Below are 21,395 nucleotides of genomic sequence, written 5' to 3' on the forward strand. Positions count from 1 at the left end.
GTGAAGGGAGACCAGCAGAGAGAGAAAGAAAGAAAGAAATAATGGGACAAAAAGATGGAAACTTAAAGGGGTAATAAACGATATTTTGTTTCAGTTCAGGGAATGCAAGAAGGGAAGAGAAATGCAATTCAGCAACTGTGAGAGTCTCGTACAAAAAGAGCGGTTTAACAAAGACAAGGTGCTAAAAGAGAGGTGACAGTCAAACAGAGAACAGAAGACAGACAGAGTGAAAGAGACAGTATTTACCAGAACAGTAGGGGCCACTCAGCCAGTGGAAGTGGAGGACAGATTGTGACTCTGAGCCCTGGGATTGGCTGCCTCTCTCTGGAAGTACTGCGAGGGCGCAGAGCCTAGCTTATGGGCCATCGCTTTTATTAGGGTCAGGGAGAAAGGGAGAGGTTGGGAATATCGAGGTGTTATGGAAGAGTTGGGAGTAGGCCACACAAGGGGAGATCAAGGGGAGAGAGGATTAAGGAAAGGATGAACAGCGCAAAAGGAAGAGAAAGAGTGGGTACCAGAGAGAACAAGGACAGATTATCAGACAGAAAGGCAACAGAAGCAGGAAAAAAGAGACACACACACACTGAGACTGTGATAAAGACGGACACACTGAAGTAAGCAAATGTCACGTCAGGTATGCACAGTAAATGTATCAATGCTCAGGCAAAGAAAAAATCCCAACAGTCTTAATCTGTTTACTAGATTATTTGTTGGGAATGGGACTTAATCTGTTACTTAACCTTTGGCAGAAACATTTTAGCACATAAATCAGCACAAGGCAAGCTAAATTAGAAAGAGTCATTAGGGGTGCAGTGAACATCTGTACAAGAGTCTAGCTTTTGATGTTTCAGTGAGCACTGTGGACATGGCCCGACCCATTCACAGATCACAGCAGGACTTAAACACAATAATACACCTAATATTGGGAGTTTGGGATCTGCATGTGGTAGAAGTATGAACCAGAACATAGACTGAGAAACTAAACAGAGGCATGAGAGATGAGGAGAAACACTGAGAAAGAGGAAGACAGACAGAGAAGAAAGAGAGCTCTCCTGTTTGTACAGAGGAAGGATCCCTAACCTGCTTTGTATTTCTTGCCACCTGTTTCTGAGGACTTACTTGACTCTGGGTAGACAGAGGATCTCTTCCCTGGATCTTTCTGGAGCTGAATGCCTTTTACAGAGAAGATGGATGCAGCTGGAAAATAAAGAGCAGCAGACTGATGAGACAATACTTCTGCATTAAATCTGTACAGTATTTTTAAGTCAAAGTATATGTACTTACTGTCAGCCAGTGTTTGAACCTGATCCCCGAGACTTCTGAAATACGAGTGTCCTAGAGCTTCCTCAGCTGAGACGCGCTTCTTTGCCTCAAACTGTAAACACATAGAGACAGGACTGTTCATCACATGCAATCATTTTTCATCATTATCTGGAAAAAAACAATGATCTTTACCTGTAGGAGCACCGAGAGCAAGTCGTGACCATCGTTGTCTATCCTGTGCGACAGAAAACAGGAAGAAAAAATGAGAGTGGAAGGTAAAGTGAAGAATCGAGTGTCAGTCTAATGCTGATCTAAGCTGTAGAGAACACGGCCGTGCCAGAAAAATCAATACTGCTCCTTATCCTATTTCATCTAACATATCTACACACACCTGTACCTCCATGGCAACAACCCTTTTACCTGGGAGCATGGTTGACGAGAGGCTCTGCGTGGTAGCGTGGGAAATTGTACGTCTTAAACTCTTCACTGGCAGTGATACCGGGCCAAGTCTCTTCTGTAGGAGTACCTGTTAAAAATAAAGAGGCTATGCTTAACATAGTGTGCACACACACACACACACATAAAAGCATGGACGTTACTCTCATCTAAATTCCACAGGCATCTTACCAAGGATACGGAATATGAGGTGAAGCTCATCCTCCACAGTCGATCCGGGGAAGAGAGGTCTGCCTGTGATCATTTCATAAAAGATACAGCCCACGCCCCTGCACAGAGAGCAGCGGAGCACAGATTAATGAGTTCCAGCGATGCAGCATTACTCTGTTAGCTGACTAAACTATACTACTGTAGTTCAACAGCAACACTAAAGTAAATAAATCCATTAATATTTGAATGTTTTGTCTCATCAGCCCCAAAGATTTTCTCGCACTCACCACATGTCAATGGGTGTCGAGTATTCAGTGGACCCCAGCAGCACATCAGGTGGTCGGTACCATAATGTCACCACTTCATTTGAGTATGTCTTTGTAGGGACAGACTTGGCTCGAGCCAGACCTGACAAAAAAAAACAAAAACATAAAAATATGAAAATACCTTTTAATACCAGTTACTTATTCATTAGTAGTTCACAAAGAGGAATGACATCAACACTGAAGTATGTATGTCGTATTTAATGTTAACCTAAAGAGGGCAGTGTTGGGTGGTGTTATATTCAGGTACGAGCTGTTCTGAGGACCAGCGTGGCCTAAAGGAGGCACTGCTGCACCTGTTAGACAACAACATGCTTCCTGTTAAAAATGAACTCAGGCTCATGATGTCACCAGACAAGAAGCTGATTTTCTAAAACTATAGAGTGATATAAAGCACAGAACTGATGATGTTAGCAAAGCAGGAAAATCATTAATAAATTGATGACATACCAAAGTCTGCCAGTTTGAGCTCTCCTTTTTCATTGATGAGCAGGTTCTGAGGTTTAAGATCTCTGTGGAGGACCTTCCTTCTGTGGCAGTACGCCAGACCTCTTAAAAGCTGGAATAAGAAGATCTGCAGAGGAAAGGAGAGCAGTGTGACTACAGCACGCTTACATTTAGCTCTACCCACCAGATGTATACCTGCAGTCCTACCTTGACATTATGAACACTCATGATGCTCCCACAGTCGTCCATGTATTGCTTCAGGTCTTTTTCCTAATGAAGGAAAGAAGGATAAGTGTATATAAGACCCATCCATTATTAGACACACTCAATAAACATTAAGTGACACTCACCAGGTATTCAAACACCAGCGTCAGGCACTTGTCAGTGTGGATAATGTCATGAAGAGTGACAATATTAGCGTGCTTCAAGTCTTTCAGCAGAGACACTAGAGGAGGAAGCACATCAGACACTGTCAGCTGGTGTGTGTGAAGTAACACAGCTCATAGTTCACCAGAAGCCCAGGGAGCTACAACAACACACACTGTCAAAACTCCACAGGCCTTGTGACAATATAAATGTGTCATGTTGACATCTGAGGTGCTTAAATCACATGATTTAAACTTGCAGACAGCTGTTCAATACCTTCTCTAATAGCTGTGCAGGGCGCACCCTCCTCGTGCTCCAGTCGGATCTCTTTCAAAGCAACTAAATTGTCTGTTAACTTGCTTCGGCCCTTAAAAACGGTAGCATAGGTGCCCTGCAAGAATGGAAAACATGTGAATGCATTTGTAAAACAGAATGATGATTGTATGGATGTATGTATGTTCTTTTGCTGAGGGTGTTTGTTGATCTTACCTCTCCCAGTTTATCCAGTTTGATGTAGGTCTCAAGCTTCCCGAAGCCGATTTCAGACTGCAAGAAGAAGAAAGTTCAGATAATTATTGGTGAAATCACAGCAAATTATCACTAAGGCAGTTTGCATGTATTTTGATATAGCTCAGTTACAGGCAACATTATCAAATTCAAGCCAAATAGTGCATGTACAGGTATTAAATCTTCTATAATTCAACATATATCCAACAGGCGTGCTTCACATCTGTGTCTGAGAGTGGAAATCCTCAATTAATTCTGAATTCAGTTGATAAAGGTTTAGTTGTATAATGTATGTGGCCCCTGGGTTTCGAGATCATGAATTTTAGATGGATGTAGCTACGTCAAGCTGTGATAGCCACAGGCCTGTCAGCGTTTATGCCTGTCTCTGTCACTTTTCCTCACTTGCTTGCCTGTCTTTGTCGAAGTTGTATCAGCCATGTTTTATCTGTGATCATCTCTCTGAAGTCACCCATCTCTCTCTCTCAATCTTGTGCCAGGGCAACGCATGCATGTGTGTGTGTGAGGGGGGAGGGTCTCCAGTGACCAAGTTAGCTGATGAAGCATGTGATCTCTTTAAAGGCATACCCAAAAACCAACATTAGAACAAGCACAGACTATAAGATGACACACTTATGAACAAGGCAAGCCGTGCGCCCACATTTAAATTAGCCTGATTAATTAGTTAACACAAAAATTAAATTATTCAGTTGCACATTGTGTAGTTAGATATGATAAAGGAAAATTCAAAGCTGAGGTTTGGGAGCATGTACAGTATAATGTCAGGGTCTGACAGGAGACATACAGTGTGTGCTCACATGTACACACAGTGACCCCTCTCACACAAACACACTGTGCCCATCTCTGTGTTTGTGACGGGGCCTGTCAGGAGCTGTTGCTGAGCTGTGCTGCTCTTTTTGACAGGGGAGTCATTCTCATAAGAAAAGCACACACACACATTCAAAAACACTTTCCCTGACGCCCGCTCCAGAAAACAAATCCAAGGCCCCTTTCCATGCTGAAGTGTCCCTAAGACAAAGAAAGGCCCAGCTCTTTACATCCAGCCCACTCTTTGCTGACAGCGTGCACCGCCACTCTCTGGCTAAGTACCTTACAATCCCTTTCATATGTGTGCACTTGTGAGTCTGTGTGCGTGTGCGCCTGCGTATGCTTTCGATGGCAATGGGTTCATTTCATTCCAAACGCTCCAGTGAGCTTACTCAGCAGAACTGGGTCACACCAAGTTTTACTGACAAAATTAAAGCAACATAAAACCAAACAATACGTGCGTGTCTGCGCTTGTACAGGGGACGGAAGGGACGCACAGATCGATGGACTCACAGCAACACTGAAAGGAGAAACATCTGCTGCTGTGATGTGAAGAAAGTTTATGAGTAACTGTGTTTTTCTCCATGCGCTGCCTGATGCGGAGGGCGAGGATGGATTGAGAGTATTGAGTGGGAGAGGGAAAATGACGGCTTTGTATAAAAGAGAAGAGGTGGCAGGCAATGGGAGGTGGGAGGAAAGAAGAGCCATTTCATTAACATGATGTTGCCAGTCCTCAGAGCTATAATCAATCAACCAATAAACATCTTGCTCTGTCACCTTTTTCATCTAAACCTGCCGATAGCAACAGCAAAGGTCCGACCTAACTGAAGATCTTAAATCCAGTAACAATAGCAGTATACAGTGCATGTGGGGAGCACAACATAACCGACCGAAAATAAAGGAGCTATTCTGTCTATTTAGGAAGGTGCCTTTCTTATTAGAAAGAACACATTCTCTAAACCAACTTGTGCGAATGTGACCTCATCAGCTGACTTGATCCAATAATAGTTATATCTTAGTAGGACCAGAAGCTAAAAGTATATATATTGTATGTGACTTTTTGTAACATTTGATTGAACAGTTTAAAGTGTTTTTCGTCCACCTGCCAGTTTGAAAAAAGAGAGTGTTGCCTAATCTGATCAAGTGTTGTGCTTTGAGATAAAATGACATCTCGCACCTGGGCACCATGGGCACACCGAATCTCATTGGACTGCTGTGAATAATTGATTATCAATGGGCAAGAGTCATGAAAGAAAACTGATACCAAGCAGCTTTACTTGCATTACATTGGAAGCAATTCAATGATCAAAATACACGGTTTCAAATGCAAGCATCTGTCATGAGACACCGGACATATGTTCTATGTTACGCTAACAAGGCACACTGATACACTGAATGCCATTAATGCCAGCATGGCCTGCTTAAATTTATGTGGCTGACGATGCACAGTGAAGCTATTAATCTCAGACTTCTTCAGTACAAGGTAAAAGATGCTGACCTAAGAGATAAAAAAGTGCATTTAAAGAAAATAAAATGTGAAAAACTCTAAATAAAAATACAGATATATTGTACACTTTTTAACTTTTCTTGAACAGTTTGACTTTGCTTGTACTCCTTGTCATATCTCCAGTTAGCTACTGACATCCTATTTTAACATTCTTCTCTCATGGCCCCTTCTGCGTCTTTTCCTCTCTTCCTTTCCCTTTGCTCTTTTCAAGGTGTCCTGCAGTGTAATCCTAGTCAGTAGAGGAGCTGCGGCGGATGAGACTGACACTGCTGCTGAATTATTGATTGATCTATTACATCACATACATACAACAACTGTACAGATACACAGCTGGACAGACTAGAGAAAGTGGGATTTTTTGAGACACTTTCAAATCATGAACAACCCCATTGACTCCTCCCGCTCCACCCTCACACCACACACTTTTTTCTTTTTTTCCTCTCTTAAAAGACTCACTCCTTTCATCTCTGTGAGAGTCCAGCTGAATAGCTGCGTCATTAAATCCCTTCGAACAGAGAGCTAGAGGCAGGGCACTGGCACTGTGTGGTAATTACAGCAGAAAAAAATGGTTGATGGAGGGCAAATCCTGTGTGCTTTCCCATAGCATACTTTCAGGCTTTCAGTAATCTTGTTTAGAGTAATGTATGGGTGAAGCAGGCAGAACGCAATTTAAAACAGAGCGAGCAGGTGTGGAGGACGAGCAAAAGAAAGAGCAATGCAGTTTTTATTCCATCACATATGAATGAAGGGAACATTTGCGTGATGGAAGAAACAAATGTGACCAAAATAAAAACCAAGTGAAAGAGGAGGAGTACTTCAGGAACAAAAGAGACATAAAGGAACATGTTGCATATTCATGAATTTCTGCCTATTTCTCTCCTCCTTTATGCATCCTGCAGCAACCCCCCCACCTCTCTCTCTCTCTCTCTCTCTCTCTCTCCCTCCGATTCATGGCCATAATGCTCTTGGCCTGGATACATAATACAGAATATCACTGATCCCCCTACTGAGCCATTGTAATCTCTATAGCAAAACTCAGTGTGTTTAAAATGAACCTATATAATAGTCTTAGTCAACCATTTAAATATGACACAATGGCACTGAAAGTTCACTTTTGTTTCCAAACAAAGCTGTATCAAGAAGAGGAGCGCACACCCAGCTCAACTGACAAATGAACACACAGTGATATCACACAAAACATACTCCATTAATTCTGACTACAGTAGCATGAAAAGAACATGCTCAAAGTACCTCGATCTCAGTTCTTAAGTTAACTTGTGCTAGTTTCAGCTGCTTTGCCAACACGTAACCAGCTGCAAATATAAACACAGACAGACTGACCAGTGATGCACGTCGTAGCCTGCGGCTCATGGGTTTGTCAAAAGGCGGGCTGTTCATGGCGAACTTCTCCAAGTAGCCCTCTGGAAGCCTGATATCAGCTGGCAGAGACAAACGCTTGTTGATGTCCTGAAACAGAAAAAGGAAGGCGGAGAGAGGTTTAGTTTGACATCAACAATAACATTAACCTGTAACCATAAGAAAAATGGTGAGGTATTTAAAGCATTGGGTTAAATTCATGCAATCGAGGTATATATTTAATTTAATCATTATATTCCTTTAGCAACTTGCATAGGTAGTGATTCATTTTGCTTTTTTTGACATCATAACAGTTTCTCCTGTGGTGACTACTGTAGCACTGTGACAGAAGCAATTCTTTGGTTTCCTGCTGTTGTAAGCGACTGGTGAATGACAGCTACTTTATAGCTGGCAAAACTAAACAAAAGGCCACAACATGACCGATTACTACAGGCAAAGTTACAGGCATATTTCAGAATCATTTTCAGGCTTAAGTGAGAGGGACTGGTTCCACTGCTCTGAAGTTCAAAAACTCTTTTGTCTTTTATTGTCAAGTGAGATCTCTGGGGTCACATCCTGACAGTAAAACATTAAATATCTGCATCGGTGTGGCGTCAGTTATTGACATCCAATCTACTGCTTCACAAAGCCTCCTCTTTCCTCTTCCTTTCCCATAATGCATCACTCCAATATATACTATCCATGCAGAACATGTTCACCAGTGACGATTCCAATCACACATTGTTTCCATGGCAGCGGTGGCTGGCCCAGTCCCAACAGCCCCATGTGTGTGTGTCCTCGATGTAAGTGTGTGAAGTGATGTGTGTTTACATGTGAACATCAGAGCAGAGTGTGTGTGCCTGAAGATAAAAGAGCAGATTTCACGCCTGTAATGGTTTTATCAGTGCTCATTGGCTAACATAACAACACGCAGTATTACAACCAGACATCACTCTACATACAGTGACACACAGTATGAAAGACTGACACTGAAAAACTCAACCAACGCTCTACACATCGCATATGTGGAAAAATTACAGCGACAAACAAATGCGTTGACATGACCCACTGGCTGAGGTTTACACATGTGCAAGCTCCGCTGAGTGTAGAAGGAAGCACTGCAACAACAGACAAGGTAAATGCAACACACTAAAGCTGTATATTGCTCCCAAGGAATCATATTCAAATATTTTTGATGTGTTTTATGCATCTAATAATGCAAGAACTCAAGTACACCATCAATAGGAGACAAGTTCACAGAGATACTGACACCCATGCCCTCTCATTCACCTTTAGGTCCACATACAAACACACACACACACACACATACACACACGTGTCCCTATACTCACAATGCAGAACAGCTCTAGTAGCTCCCTCATTGTCCTCCTTAAACGTGTTTTTCTGTGCACTCACACACAAGCACTTTCAACGATGCATGTCTCTGACCTGATACATGACTGCACACACACACTGACAGACAGAGAGAGAGAGAGAGAGAGAAAGGAGAGGGGGGTTGGCAGTGTGGTAGTGCCATCCACATGCTCAGGAAGAGGAGGAGAGAAAAAAAAGAGGAGGAGGGGGAAGGCAGGAGAAGAGGAGAGAGGAATGGACAGATTCCTGAGGGGGAAAAAGCAGATGGGGGGAAGGGGTGCATGGAGGAGGAGGAGGAGGGTGGCAAAGAGGAAACATTTTTATGTTCCGTGCTATTATCACTGTGTCCTCCATCGCTCCTTCGTCCTCTTATCATCCCCTGAGCCCTTTTTTTCCAGATCCCTCTTTTTCTTTGTCATACCAGTAATTATTCCTACATCCATAATTACTCTCTCACCCCTGTATTTTCCTCTCCCACGCTTGCCCTTCCATCACTTCCTATCTCTGTGTGGTAAACATGGTCTAAATTAGACCCGTCCACTGTGCACAGCAGTCAGAGGCTGTGTATCCAGAGGCATTTCCCGTTAATACTGCTGCGCTCATCACTCTGCAACTCTTTCACACAGACACACAGTCTGATCGAGACATAAGCCCGCACTCAGGGAAGAGGTAATGCAAAGCAACAAACAGCAACTGTCCCCAGATAGTGCAGGTGCACTGCTATACAGAGGCAACTTCATTCTTCACTATACCACCACAGTACACAGTATGAACTGAGAGCTAACTATAATCATGTATTACAGACATGAAGAATAAAAAGGAATTTTATCACTCCCTAAAACTGTCAGCCTCTGAAACTGATACCAGTAAAAACTTAGTTATCATTTATGAGCCACCACATTTTATTGGTCTAGCTTTGCTGTGTGTACACAGTGTGGATGATGTGCCCATGTGTGTCTTCTGAATAAATATGTGATGTCTGATTATTTGGGACAATGGCCAGTGTCCTGGGGAGTCTCAGTGTCTCCAGCAGATATTTGGGCCAATACCTCCTGTGACATGCACTAGGTATTGTTTACAGTTCATCTAGCAGCTTAAGGTGCAAGGACAGGGTTGGTGCTGCACAGTTAAGCCATTTGCTTGGCATTTGTCAAATATCAGCTTTTTGCTAACAGTATTTAACCTTCAAATTCCTACATTCACATGCAGAGACTTCACAGCTTGTAGTACCTCATTAGAGATGCGCCGATGGTGGTTGTTTCTCATTCGTACCCTGACTGGACTCTGGACCTCGTCAGAAGATGTCCCAGATGCCTGGTCACTCTCCCCATCTGAGCCCATCTTCACGTTTTCATGGACGATACCTATGAAACACAAATATGTTGTTCATGGTCAGGAAATGCACCAAATTCATATATTTAAAATTTTAAAAAATGTCCCTTTTTTAAACTTGTTGTGCTTGTTTAATCACATGAATCCTCTTTCAGTCTCTCCACTTGAGAAGACAGAATGTTCTTTTCTGGATTCACCTCTCTGTATAAACCATAGCAGGGCCCTGATCCTCAGATGATAGATAGCACCACCAGCCATGGAGGGGTGTTAGCCAAGTGTGGATAAAATGCCACCAGTAAGATAAGAAAGTCGGGGATCAATAATACCCTGCATTCCCATCTTGCTTGCCACCCCCCCCCCCCCCCCCCCCCACATCTCCATCCGGCCCAGAATCCATCTGATTAATGAGTCACAGTGCAGCAGACAGGACTGCCTCCTTCAGTGATGTGTGCGTCTGTAGTGTGTGGGGGAAGGGTCCTTACTTGGCTTTCAGCTTTAGAGTCTGGGTCATGTGTGGGACATACAGTATGTGGGAGCATCTGTGTGTGTACATGATGTAGCTAACTCCAAACAATACCCATTACCATTATCTACTGTTTATACCTACACCTGCCACCACCAGCAGAGGAAAGACAGGGAGGAAGGAAATGAGGGTAGCAGACAGAGGGAGGTGGTTTTGGTTGGAAAGAAGTGATGAAGTGGAAAGAAAAATAAGTCCCCTGAGTGACTGTGACACCTCAGCGTAGGATATAATGACTGAGGGCCAGATAGGTAAAGCTATTTATTATAGTGCACTGTCAGTCAGCTGTGGAACATCTGAGGCTTATTCTAGGTCATTGGTGTTTGTCTGTCATGTGATAGGAGCTGGTTTACAGACACTGGCTCAGGGTTTAAAAAAGAAAGAGAAAGTGGTATTTATGAAGAAAACACTGAAAACAAAGACTTTTTAGTTTTAATAAACTTCATGTAAGATTAATTCCTCATTTGTTAAGCCTTGCAAAAATGCCCTTAAAAGTCTTATTTCAATCCCTGCGAGCAAATAAGAGAGCATGGCTTAGAATGGTTTAATAAGCCTCAAAGTGATCAATGAATTATGAAAAATAAGAGGAATAAATTGTTTAAATCAGACTTGATTTTTTCATAATATGATTTTTTTTTACCTTTTATAAACCCTTTTTCAAACTTCATTATTTGTTCCCAGACTTTTATAAACCCAATTGTCTTGTTTTGATAAATTAGTGTCAATCTTATGAGATGCCACAAATACAAAACAAATATTATACAAAACCAAATATACAAATGGCACCATTACATTAATTGACTGGACACACATACAATACATGTGGAGGGTAATTCCACTGTAATCCTATGTAATATGAGTAGTTACAGTCTGCCAACATCTGCCCAATGGTCTATCTGTTGACTACAGCAGCATATGCTCATTAGCAAAACACAAGCCATCTGTGTAAATGCTTTAGAAACCACTTAAACCTCCAAGTCGGATGTGCAGCCTGTGGCCTCAAAGGCAGAGCAAAGGATACAGGTGGTGAATATACCTTACTAAGAAAACTGAGCAGTCGGTTGTCATATCGGGAATCACGAATCAACCCTTTACAACCCTGACGGTGAAACATTAAACTCTAGGTAACAGACACCAGACTGCAGGCAGGGAAAATTGATCCAGGATATCTACATACTGACAGATGCACACGACAAGTGAGTATCCAGCGCTTCTATGATGTCACAGGTCTTTCTCACTTTAACAGATCCTGATCTTGTCTGTTTGTATAAACAGTCAAGCTTGTGTGGGTGGATGAGACGCTGTAACCTGACCTGAAGGAACATTCCATCAGCTTTCTACCTGCTAACACATACCCTGTAATCACACGAAACTTTATTTTCTTACCCCCTGCAGTTTTTTCTGCTACATTTATAAAGAAGACTAAGAGCAGACAGTAAATGTCATGAGGTACCACCGCCTCCCAGTGTGGAGCCAGGCTGGCCTAGTTAAGGTTGCTGACTCCCTGCTAGTATGTCTAGAAGAGTGAGTGGGCTACTTTTAAGGACTATCCTTACCTCATCCAGCTCTGCATCTATCCCTCTTAGCTGAAAAACCTCAAAAAAATGTGGAAAAGAAGTAAGTCTAGTAAGTGGCTTGCTAAATGGTGCAGTGGTAGGATTAATCGTTACCGTTCACACAGCTGCTTTAACAACCTGGGACAGGATTTAAAGTTAATCAATATGCTTTTTTGGCACTTCTTGAGTTCTTTTTCTATGCATAGTGTCTGAACATGGCTTGAGCAGGAGGAAGAGGAAGATACTGCAGTCACTGTACTGACAAGCAAATGAATAAAAAATTCAAAAGATGAACTTAAGGAGTTCACGGAATCCCTGTAGATACCTATGCATGCTTCACTCATCTTTAAACCAGCTACGTAAATGAAATCAGATTTTCAGAACTTGTAGGAACAGCAGACTTGCATCTTCATTGATTCTAATACCACAATGCCCTATGGAGACAGATGTATAATAATACAGGTGAAATTCTTTCAAGACTTTAGGTGGCCTGGATCTGATCATTATATTCTAAGCCGATGACTTCAATATAAGAAAATGTATGATCAGGATGTGCATCAATGAAACTCACCAATTCGGTTTCCTGGAGGACGGCAAGAGTCCAGCACTCGTAGCATACGGAAAGGGGACAGCCTTAGTGGGGTCTCTCTCTCCCCAATTCTTATCCCTTCTCCTATTCTAGCCTCCCCTACTTTCGAGTCTCCCGCCCTGGCAGTGCGAGCGGAGCATCCTTGAGGGTTGTCTGACGTGTCCATTGTTCCCCAAGATTGAAAGTATCAAATAATGAAAGTGTAATCTAAAAATTTAAAAACACATTTCACAGAGAAACAAATGAAATCCAGGCCTTTTCAACAAGTTGAGGCTACTTTGGTTCGGGCTTGGTGTCTAGTTGGCCGGTCTGGGTGGCACCCAGGTTTACGGATCTCTAGCTGATTAAGAGTCCAAGATTCCAGATAGAAAATCCTGCCAGAGGAGCCCCATGCAGCAGAGAGCAGGTCTTACATGGCGAGGATAGTGCAGACTGCACAAGCACACTAATCACAATGCAACAACTCCCTCGGCTGCTACTCCACTTTAAATCTCTCCCTCTCTCTGTGTTTTTCTGTAGACACTCCCTCTCTCCACTTCTCTCTTTCTCGCCCTTTTTTCTCTCTGCAGCCACACTCTGCTTGCTGACTAAGGAAGGTCAAACACCGAGCAGGTAGGTAAAATGCTGCAGAGACAGTCCAATGCACGCAGGCTAAAAACTGTTACACCCTGTCATCTCTGGATAACAGGTGTTCTGTCTTCATCTGTAGCATCCAGGCATGAGCGTACAAACATGTGCCAGGACTCACAACATCCTCAACTTACAGCTGCCGTCTAAGAAGAACACTTTCTGCTGTTCAACTCTCTGACCTCACTGGTTCACAGATCCTCCATCCTTCTTCTCTGTGCCATGTTTAGTTTCTATTTTCTTCTTCCCTGATGTTTTTCTCCTTCTGAGTCTTTGTCCTCCTGTTATTCAGCACGCCACTCTTCAGGCTGTTGTGCTGCTCTCCTTTCCACTCCCCTCCCTCGATTACTCCTCCTTCCCTCCTGCGCCCCTATCAGTGCTTTCAGTGTCGTTAGTCCTCTTGCTGCCTCCCTTCACCTTGCTATTACTCCCCTCCCTCTCCTGTGATAGCAATCTCCCTCGCTCTCTCTCTCTCTCTCGCTCTCTCTCCCCCAATCCTCCTCCTATCTATCTCTCCCTCCCTCGTTCTTCACATCTCCGTCTGGGTCCAGAGATGGTGTTGAATATCAGTACAGTCATCCCCTCTTCCTATTCATGAGCCGATGACACAACATTTTCTGCATGATCAGCCTCTTTTCTTACACTCCATCTCTATCACTCCATCTTATCCTCCCTCTCCTCGCTTGTCCTCATCTCTTTCTAGCGAAGAAAATGAAACCCTGATGCTTTTGAGTGATGCCTCTGGCATCCTATCTCCCCGAGTCCGCCATTCCATCCACTCTCCTCTTGCTCGTTCTCTCTCTCCTGTCCTTCCCCATGGACATGAAGCACAGGCCATTATTCATGTTCAACCCAAGCCCACATAAACACAGCAGTTCCCCTATACTCCATCACCTACAGTTACTGTACTTAGATGCTCTCTCACACACCTGCAGAGCCTGCAGGTGAAGCACAATAACACTCTACACATAGAATTATTTAGATACATTAATGCTGAAAAATATTTTGCTGCACTAAAGAACACCTGTCCCAAACCTTTCCTTTCAAGGTAGCAGTAGTAAGTGTATGATGACTTTATTAGTATTATAGCCTCTTCCAGCTCTCGGTCCAGAATTTCATTCAGGACGCGGGGGCTTGTGTCTTATGTAGAACTATTGCTTCTTGACCCATTGCAGATGACACCTTACCTTTGTTTACAGTGAAAACAAAGAGGTCTGATTTAACCCAAACTACTTGGTTTAGGTTAAAGCAGACCTTTCACTGCATTTAACACATTGTAGATCAAAAGTCCCACCCTGAAAAGCACATTTAACTAGCACTGTTGTAAGGATACAAAAACCTTGTTTTAAACATATGACATGATTTACCTAGTTTTTATGCTCCCTCCTGTGGTCATGTGAATAAGTACATGTAAAATCTCCACATGTACTTATTCACATGACCACATACATTTTTATGGAGCATTTGAGCAGAGTTTAAACCCTGAATTTAAATTAATAACATTTTATGTTATTTTATTTTTGTGTGTGTTATACTGGACCTTCAAAGCGGGAATGCTTTATTCATTTATTTTTTTCTGAAAGTTCATCTGACTTTGATATTTCTTTGAAGTTAACAATCAAGTTGCAGTTAATTTTCTGCAAAATTTCCTGCCACTGCCAGAATGTTGACTCCTCCTTTTCCGCATCATTACTGTTTTGCATGTGTGCACGCATATTTCCCTGTGGGTTTTCTACAGAACGGTGCGTCTCACCACCAAAGAGAATAAACTTCAAAAGAAGTCTGAAAATTGCAACTGCATCCAAAATGTCAGCGAGATAAGAGAATAAATTCATCTTGAGTATTAATGCTTATGTTTTCAAATATCACCAGACAACCCCTTACCTCTCCCTTCATGTCAATAATCATACTGCCTTGTAAACCTTAACTAACAAAACACACTCCTGCAGAGAGCCTCACACACCCTACATGTCAATAATGATACACTTAGAGACTTACACAAACAGACAGTAGGAATTGGTTTAGATACTGTAAATATGATGGATCACTGGAACACTGTCTATGTAACACATCCTGAAAATGCTCTTACTGTTGTAGGTGTGGGAGGACCATAAAGCAAATATTTGTAAGGACTGTAAGTATGCAGGGCTGACAGAGATGTATTTAGATTGCTTTATTTGGACCCATTCTTTAATAAGGTTCAAGTAAAGACTTGTGGCCATTTACAGTGCATTGACAGGCACATATTGATGGAGAGTGACGAATCCTTGGGCTTTAGGCTGTTTAAGACGTCAAGGACAGAAGCTCCCCGATCAGCCTTCCACCCATCACTGTCTCCCTGCTCCTTATTATTTGCAACTGTATACAAAGAAGAAGACTTCTAGCTTTGCAGCCACCTCCACACTTTACTCTCCTTTTGATTTTTTTTATTGTATACCATAAATACCACAACCTTCAGGCTTTTGTGAGACACTAAAATTCAAAGTGCATATAACATCCCTGAGGAACAGGGATGTGTAGAAAAACATGCTCAGAAGGCTGAGAGGGAGGGGGGTTAGGGTAGGAAAAATTAGACTGCGGTAATTACCTCTAAACCTTTTATCTGCATCAGAGGAATCTTATATTCAATTACTGGGACCAGAGTGCCTACTGTAAGCTACAGGCTCTGTTCAAGCTAGTCCCCAAACATCTAACCTCCCCCACAGCCCACACCGCCCCTGCCTGTGGAAATCACCAGCATTTGTTAGCAACAGCCTCAAGCACAAGCTAGTGAAATAGCAAGCCATCCTAATACCCATAAAGAGAGCTTATAAGACCAGCTACATAAAAACGAGTCCGCTCCATTGTTCTTATTAAATCCAGTCTAGGAGTGAGCAAATGGACAGCTGAGAGTGCAGGGAGAGAGAGAGAGAGAGAGAGAGAGAGAGAGAGAGAGGGCTACAGCGATTAACGCAGTGTTAATGCATTACATTAAATCCCTGCTACAGACAAGGCCTCTCACGGTCTACAATGCACAAGGAACGGTAAGGGTGGTCTGAAAAGCTCACTATCTTCTATCTTTACTCTGGTTTTATCCGAAGGTTAAATATAGTATTTTGATGTATGTGGAAAGAAAGAGACAGAGGCGGGGGGGAGAAGAACGAGAGGGGACATCTGTGACAGTATCAGAAATAGCAGCCTGCAATGGGCTGGAGGAAAGTAGGCAGCAGAGCTCAGTAAAACAGACAGGACAGCTAACTAATCCTCTACAGTGTAACTACAGATGTTCAGGGAGAGGCAGGCAGGAGGCAAAACTTCAATCTTTTCCTCTGTTAAACACAGTGTGGCGGAAGTGGGTGTTGGTCCAGATGAATCACAAACCTGTATAAACTCTCAGGATGTTCTGGCCAATAAGCTCTAATATACTGTATAACCAGCAGTCTAGCCTGTTTACACAGATTAAAGGTGTATTTAATTGTATGCTGATAAAAAGCAAGTTAAAAAAAGCACAGAGGGAGAAAGTGGTAGACAGTGGAAGGGTGGGTAATCTCTTTAGTGCAGCAGGAAAAAAGAGAGATTGCATCATCATGTTGCTCTATTAAAGGGTGCAACGTGCTCCGACTGCTGAGTGGCACACAGTGAGTCAGCGAGACCAAGCAGTGGGAAACACATTCACAGACGCACACAGCATACCTCTTAACATTTCAAACTACACCTTATCAAGATTTTAATAATAGACTTCCATCTATTATAGGTTCCGAGGCAAGCTGTGTCCTTCTTTGGGGCTTTTCTGAGCTCAGTGACAGCTGAGGACTTTACAGAATGAAGTGTCTCTGCCAGGATGACAATCTGTGGGCTTAAGACTGGTACATTCACATTCATTTCTTGCTGCCATTCCAGTCATTACAAACACTGACAGTAACTCACTCCTGACACATTCTTGATCCTCAATACTAGAACGGATTCCCTTTCACATTTTTTATGTAACAAAAATCAACACAGGTTTTGGGATCCTAGTGATATAAGCCTGAAGTAAAGCCAGAGTCTTTCATCCAAATACATCAGCTCATACTCAGCACATTGAATGCAACTATGAAGTTAAAACACACTCCCTGTCATTCTCATACATTCTCGTGTTCAGACAAGAATGGTTGTGACATAAAATGTTTCCCTACATGTTTAACCGAAGAATTTACAGTAACAGTATTCATGTAACCCAAATGTTTTATATGTAGGATACTAATTGCAGCTTAGACTCTATGGTAAGTGATGGGAAATCATTTGTTGTTGTGTATTTTTAATGTGTTCAAACTATTCACTTTGAAATATTCCAGCTATTGCCAGTATTATCACGTAACAACTATCCTATAGTTCAAACATGTATCAAGTTAACATCATATTATTAGCTCTGCATTGCATCTTACTTGTCAAAGAAAAGTTTCTTTTTTCAAATCCCTGTGCTGCAGGACTTATTTCCTCACCAGGATCAGATCAGTGTTATCGAGAGATTCTTATTAAGCTTACATTGTAAGCTCCTGTTCTGAGACTAGTTCTCTTTAAAGGGAGTTTGATAGATGCAGCGAGTCTCACCGTGGTCTATCTGCAGCTCACTCAGCTAAAGGCTCATGGGACACACGGTACAAAGCCAATATGACCCCTGAAGGAACCACTGTGGAGCTCTCACCTACCGCTGCGTCTGTCACTTCATCTGTACTCTTCACTTTCCCCCCTCTTTTTCATCTTCTAGCCTCTATTTCATCTTAAACCATCTCCAGCATCGTTACCTTCAGCCCCTCTCTCTCTCTCTCTCTCTCTCTCTCTCTCTCTTGCTGTCCATCCTTAACTTTCCTTCCCTCTGTGTGTCCTGCCCTACTGCTCCTGATATAAGCCGTTCTGCCACAGTGGGAAATGAGATTACTGGGATCCATATAGCCACAGACCACATTGCATAATGCAGACAGAAGGAAAAAGTGATTGTGTGTGCATGTGAGTGTCATGAGCTTGTGCATGGATATGTGTGTTTGTGTAGGTTGGATTAAGGTCATTAGAGTTTTATCCTTCCACATCCATAGTAAATATGAGCAGGATAGCTGAGTTGTGCCAATAAATATTATTCTCGGTGAAAATCCACTTTGATGCATGCACATGCACATACATCCATTTTAACCAACCAAAATTGACATTAATAAGACTCTAGTGTGAGCATCTTCCACCCAAGTGGCAATAATCCTGAAGCCTGATACTGACTTATGGTTAGAACAAAAATTATAGAGCATATATACACCAAAATATCAATAAATAAAAGAAAGTAATCAAACCAACAGCACTCACTGCCTGGTCAGATTATATTATCTAATGATTGTACTAACACTGATGAATATTTTATACTGAGAACTTTATATAGTTGAATATTTTAAATCTTTATGCAATACTTTCCTAACAGATAATGTAACCTAAAAGGTTTATGGAATGGCACAGATCAATATTTCTTTTGTGCCTTTGGGTTGCGTCCATTTGGCAGTGTGTGTGTTTGTGTGTGTTTGTGTGTACCCAGAGATCCAGTCCTGTGCAGGCTCAAGAAGGCTCTGTCTCTTTCCAGCCCCCCACCCGGCTCTCTACGGAGGGCGGTGCGGCCCAGATGACCGGCATATTGACGCAGGAAGGAGGGAGCACTATGGGAGGCGGGAGGGTGCACGGTGCACACCACCATGGGCTCTGAGATACACAGCGTAGATGGACAGCGAGCCAGGGAGAGGGAGAAAATGACAGGAAAGAAGAGATAGTCAGAGGAGGTGAGAAGGAGAAGAAGATGAAGAATGGTAACCAGAAAAAGGCAGGATAAGAATGGGAAGAAATAAAAACATAAAAAAAGAGGAGCAGAGAACACAAGTACAACATAACAAAAAGGGCAGAAAACAGGAATTGCAGGAGGGAAAAAGAGGAGAGAGAGAAGGAAGAAAAAAGACAACACAAGGTCACACAGAGACCAGACAAACAAAGGTAGCAGAACACACAGGAAGAGTACAATATGTAGCAGTGATAGAGATACATACAGTTACTGTATTCATGTTAGAAGAGGAAACAAGTGTGGGACACAGTAATCGAATTTGAAATGGAAAGTGTATGAGGCATGCATAGTGAAAAACATGTTGAGTCATACACCGATCACTAACAGAGACACAGACAGACATGCCCTCAACAAACAAGCAGACACACAGTAGGAAACAGGTCGCAAAGAGATGGCAGTAATCACATCATTGATATAGATATAAGTGCAGTGGAAATACATATATATATATATATATATATATATGACTGGTGCACCTACTCCTGCTGTAATGATCTCTTATTGTAGAATGTGAATGGTCACGTCTATTGTCTTTGAAATAATCCCCCCACTTGCACTCTGAATTCCACCGAGCATTACCGTGCCCTCACATGATTCCCTCCTAGCGTTGCTTCGAGTAAAACCAGTCCTCCAAGAACACAGAGGAAGAACAGATCTGAGGTCAGCACCACCCTCGACATTGCTTCTCATTAGCACTTGAAAAATGTGACAATTATGTCTTACTGCTCTTTTGCACAGTCTGACTAATATATATAAAGATGTGTGTATGGTGGAGGGGTGATACAGCAAGGGAAAGGGGCAAGAGAAGATGGTAATGTAGAGCAGTTGTTAAAGTTTAATGTCTCTCTCTCTGCATCCTCTACATCACTTCCTCCATCGCTCTCCCTCTGGAAAAGAACTGACATAACCCGAAAGACAAAAGAGGGGGATGTAAAAATAGAAGGAAGAGGAGAAAGATGGGAGAGAGTGAAATTTATCAGGTAGAGGCGCTGATGTTACAGCATGGGGCGGGCAGCATGGAATAACAGCAACACCGAACAAACATCACCACTCGTTCTAATCCAAACAGCAAAGCAGCCACCATAACACAGCTATATTTGAACACAGACACCTTTCATGTCTTCTTTCTTTGAGACAAAGACATCTGCTGAAATAAAGGCAACCTCTCTTATCACACTGTGTCTGACCTGGTTTCTGTCTGATGCCAGAATAGGACACAAACACACACAAAAAGACATGTCTGGGTGCAAGGTCTCTGATTTTTCTCAAGCGGGACGTGCAGTCCTGGAAGATGCCCAGCAGATGGCACTCAGAGTTTCTGAGAATGACATTGCTTTTTGCACTTCCCTTTAACAGACATTAGACAGACTAAAAGACATTCTCCTTTGATCATGTGAGTACACACAACAGAGTGACAGAACTTCAGGAATTCACATGCATTTCCAGCTTTTAGTGTTAGTGATGAAGTAGTGACTGAAATGAATGGTGATTAAGTGACGATGGCTGGGAGGCTGAGGTGAACCTGTGTGAGACTGTTTTGTTTTTCCATGTTTGCAAGTATTTACTTTCTCTCTCACACACACAGACACACACACACTGTATTCATGTAATACATGCTTCACAACCATACATGACCTTTATTTTGACACTTTCCTCCTACACAATTACTTGTTATGTGCACCAAATGCTTCAAATGCATTTGGAAGGTATTTAGAAGACCTTCTAATGCTCCAGTGTGGTAAGACACTAGCCATGACAGATGCTGGACCTGCACTATTTGGCTCCCAAGAGGGTTATGGATGTCATAATTACATTATGAGTTGATAACACATGCTGCCTTGCTACCTTTTGTTAAAGCTTCATCTCTTATTAACTGTGAGCATGGATGTGATCAGAGATACTTGAAGAATCCTGGATGAAAATTAATTTACGACAGACTTGGCACTGTGTAAAACATATGCAACTCTTTGAGCCCAAATGTGTGACTGCTGTGTTAGAGGCTGTGACTCTCCACACTTTTCATAGTGTGACATGTTATTTTAGAATATGCTGACACATAGATCACAGAGGAAATAAGAAGTAATTTAAAATGTTCAGAAATCAATGTGCTTGTGATGGAAGGCTACATATTCTAGCTGCCGGCTATTCCATGGTGCCTTACACGCCGCAGGAATAGTCTAATCACTGATATGAAACTATAGTCATAGCATGAGGTGACACAGATTGAGTCGTAAAAATGTTGATGAAAAGCATAGTAAAAAAAATGTCTTGTTTGTGACAAAGTTGCCAAGCTAAAGTATGCTATAAATGCTTTTTGGGATAATTGGAGCTGTATTTCTGGTGCCCTCCACATTTACTCAGGCAGGGCCC

At 42.4% G+C, this 21,395-nt stretch overlaps 1 protein-coding gene across 7 annotated transcripts in view; it reads right to left on the reverse strand.

Moving 5' to 3' along the window:
* The window catches only part of LOC114438146 (cyclin-dependent kinase 17-like), a 31,537-nt gene that overhangs the window by 3,993 nt on the left and 6,149 nt on the right, over positions 1–21,395 (reverse strand). For 3 of the 7 annotated variants that reach the window (XR_003670968.1, XR_003670967.1, XR_003670965.1), the window contains 15 exons: positions 18,728–18,892; positions 9,805–9,938; positions 7,186–7,311; positions 3,495–3,551; positions 3,282–3,396; positions 2,990–3,084; positions 2,847–2,909; positions 2,643–2,766; positions 2,157–2,277; positions 1,891–1,988; positions 1,684–1,789; positions 1,456–1,498; positions 1,285–1,375; positions 1,120–1,197; positions 247–368 (listed from right to left, as the gene is read on the reverse strand). Coding sequence is in view for 2 of the 7 variants with exons in the window: in XM_028409299.1 (XP_028265100.1) it covers positions 1,120–1,197; positions 1,285–1,375; positions 1,456–1,498; positions 1,684–1,789; positions 1,891–1,988; positions 2,157–2,277; positions 2,643–2,766; positions 2,847–2,909; positions 2,990–3,084; positions 3,282–3,396; positions 3,495–3,551; positions 7,186–7,311; positions 9,805–9,938; positions 18,728–18,892 (1,416 nt within the window). In the remaining 5 variants the exon portion in view is untranslated. Of the gene's footprint in view, positions 1–246; positions 369–1,119; positions 1,198–1,284; positions 1,376–1,455; positions 1,499–1,683; positions 1,790–1,890; positions 1,989–2,156; positions 2,278–2,642; positions 2,767–2,846; positions 2,910–2,989; positions 3,085–3,281; positions 3,397–3,494; positions 3,552–7,185; positions 7,312–9,804; positions 9,939–12,553; positions 12,661–18,727; positions 18,893–21,395 lie in introns of those variants that run through there. The other 4 variants (XR_003670969.1, XR_003670966.1, XM_028409299.1 and 1 more) reach the window with 4 other exon arrangements.

Source organism: Parambassis ranga, chromosome 7, assembly GCF_900634625.1.
Source record: "Parambassis ranga chromosome 7, fParRan2.1, whole genome shotgun sequence".
NCBI classification, from domain to species: domain Eukaryota; kingdom Metazoa; phylum Chordata; class Actinopteri; family Ambassidae; genus Parambassis; species Parambassis ranga.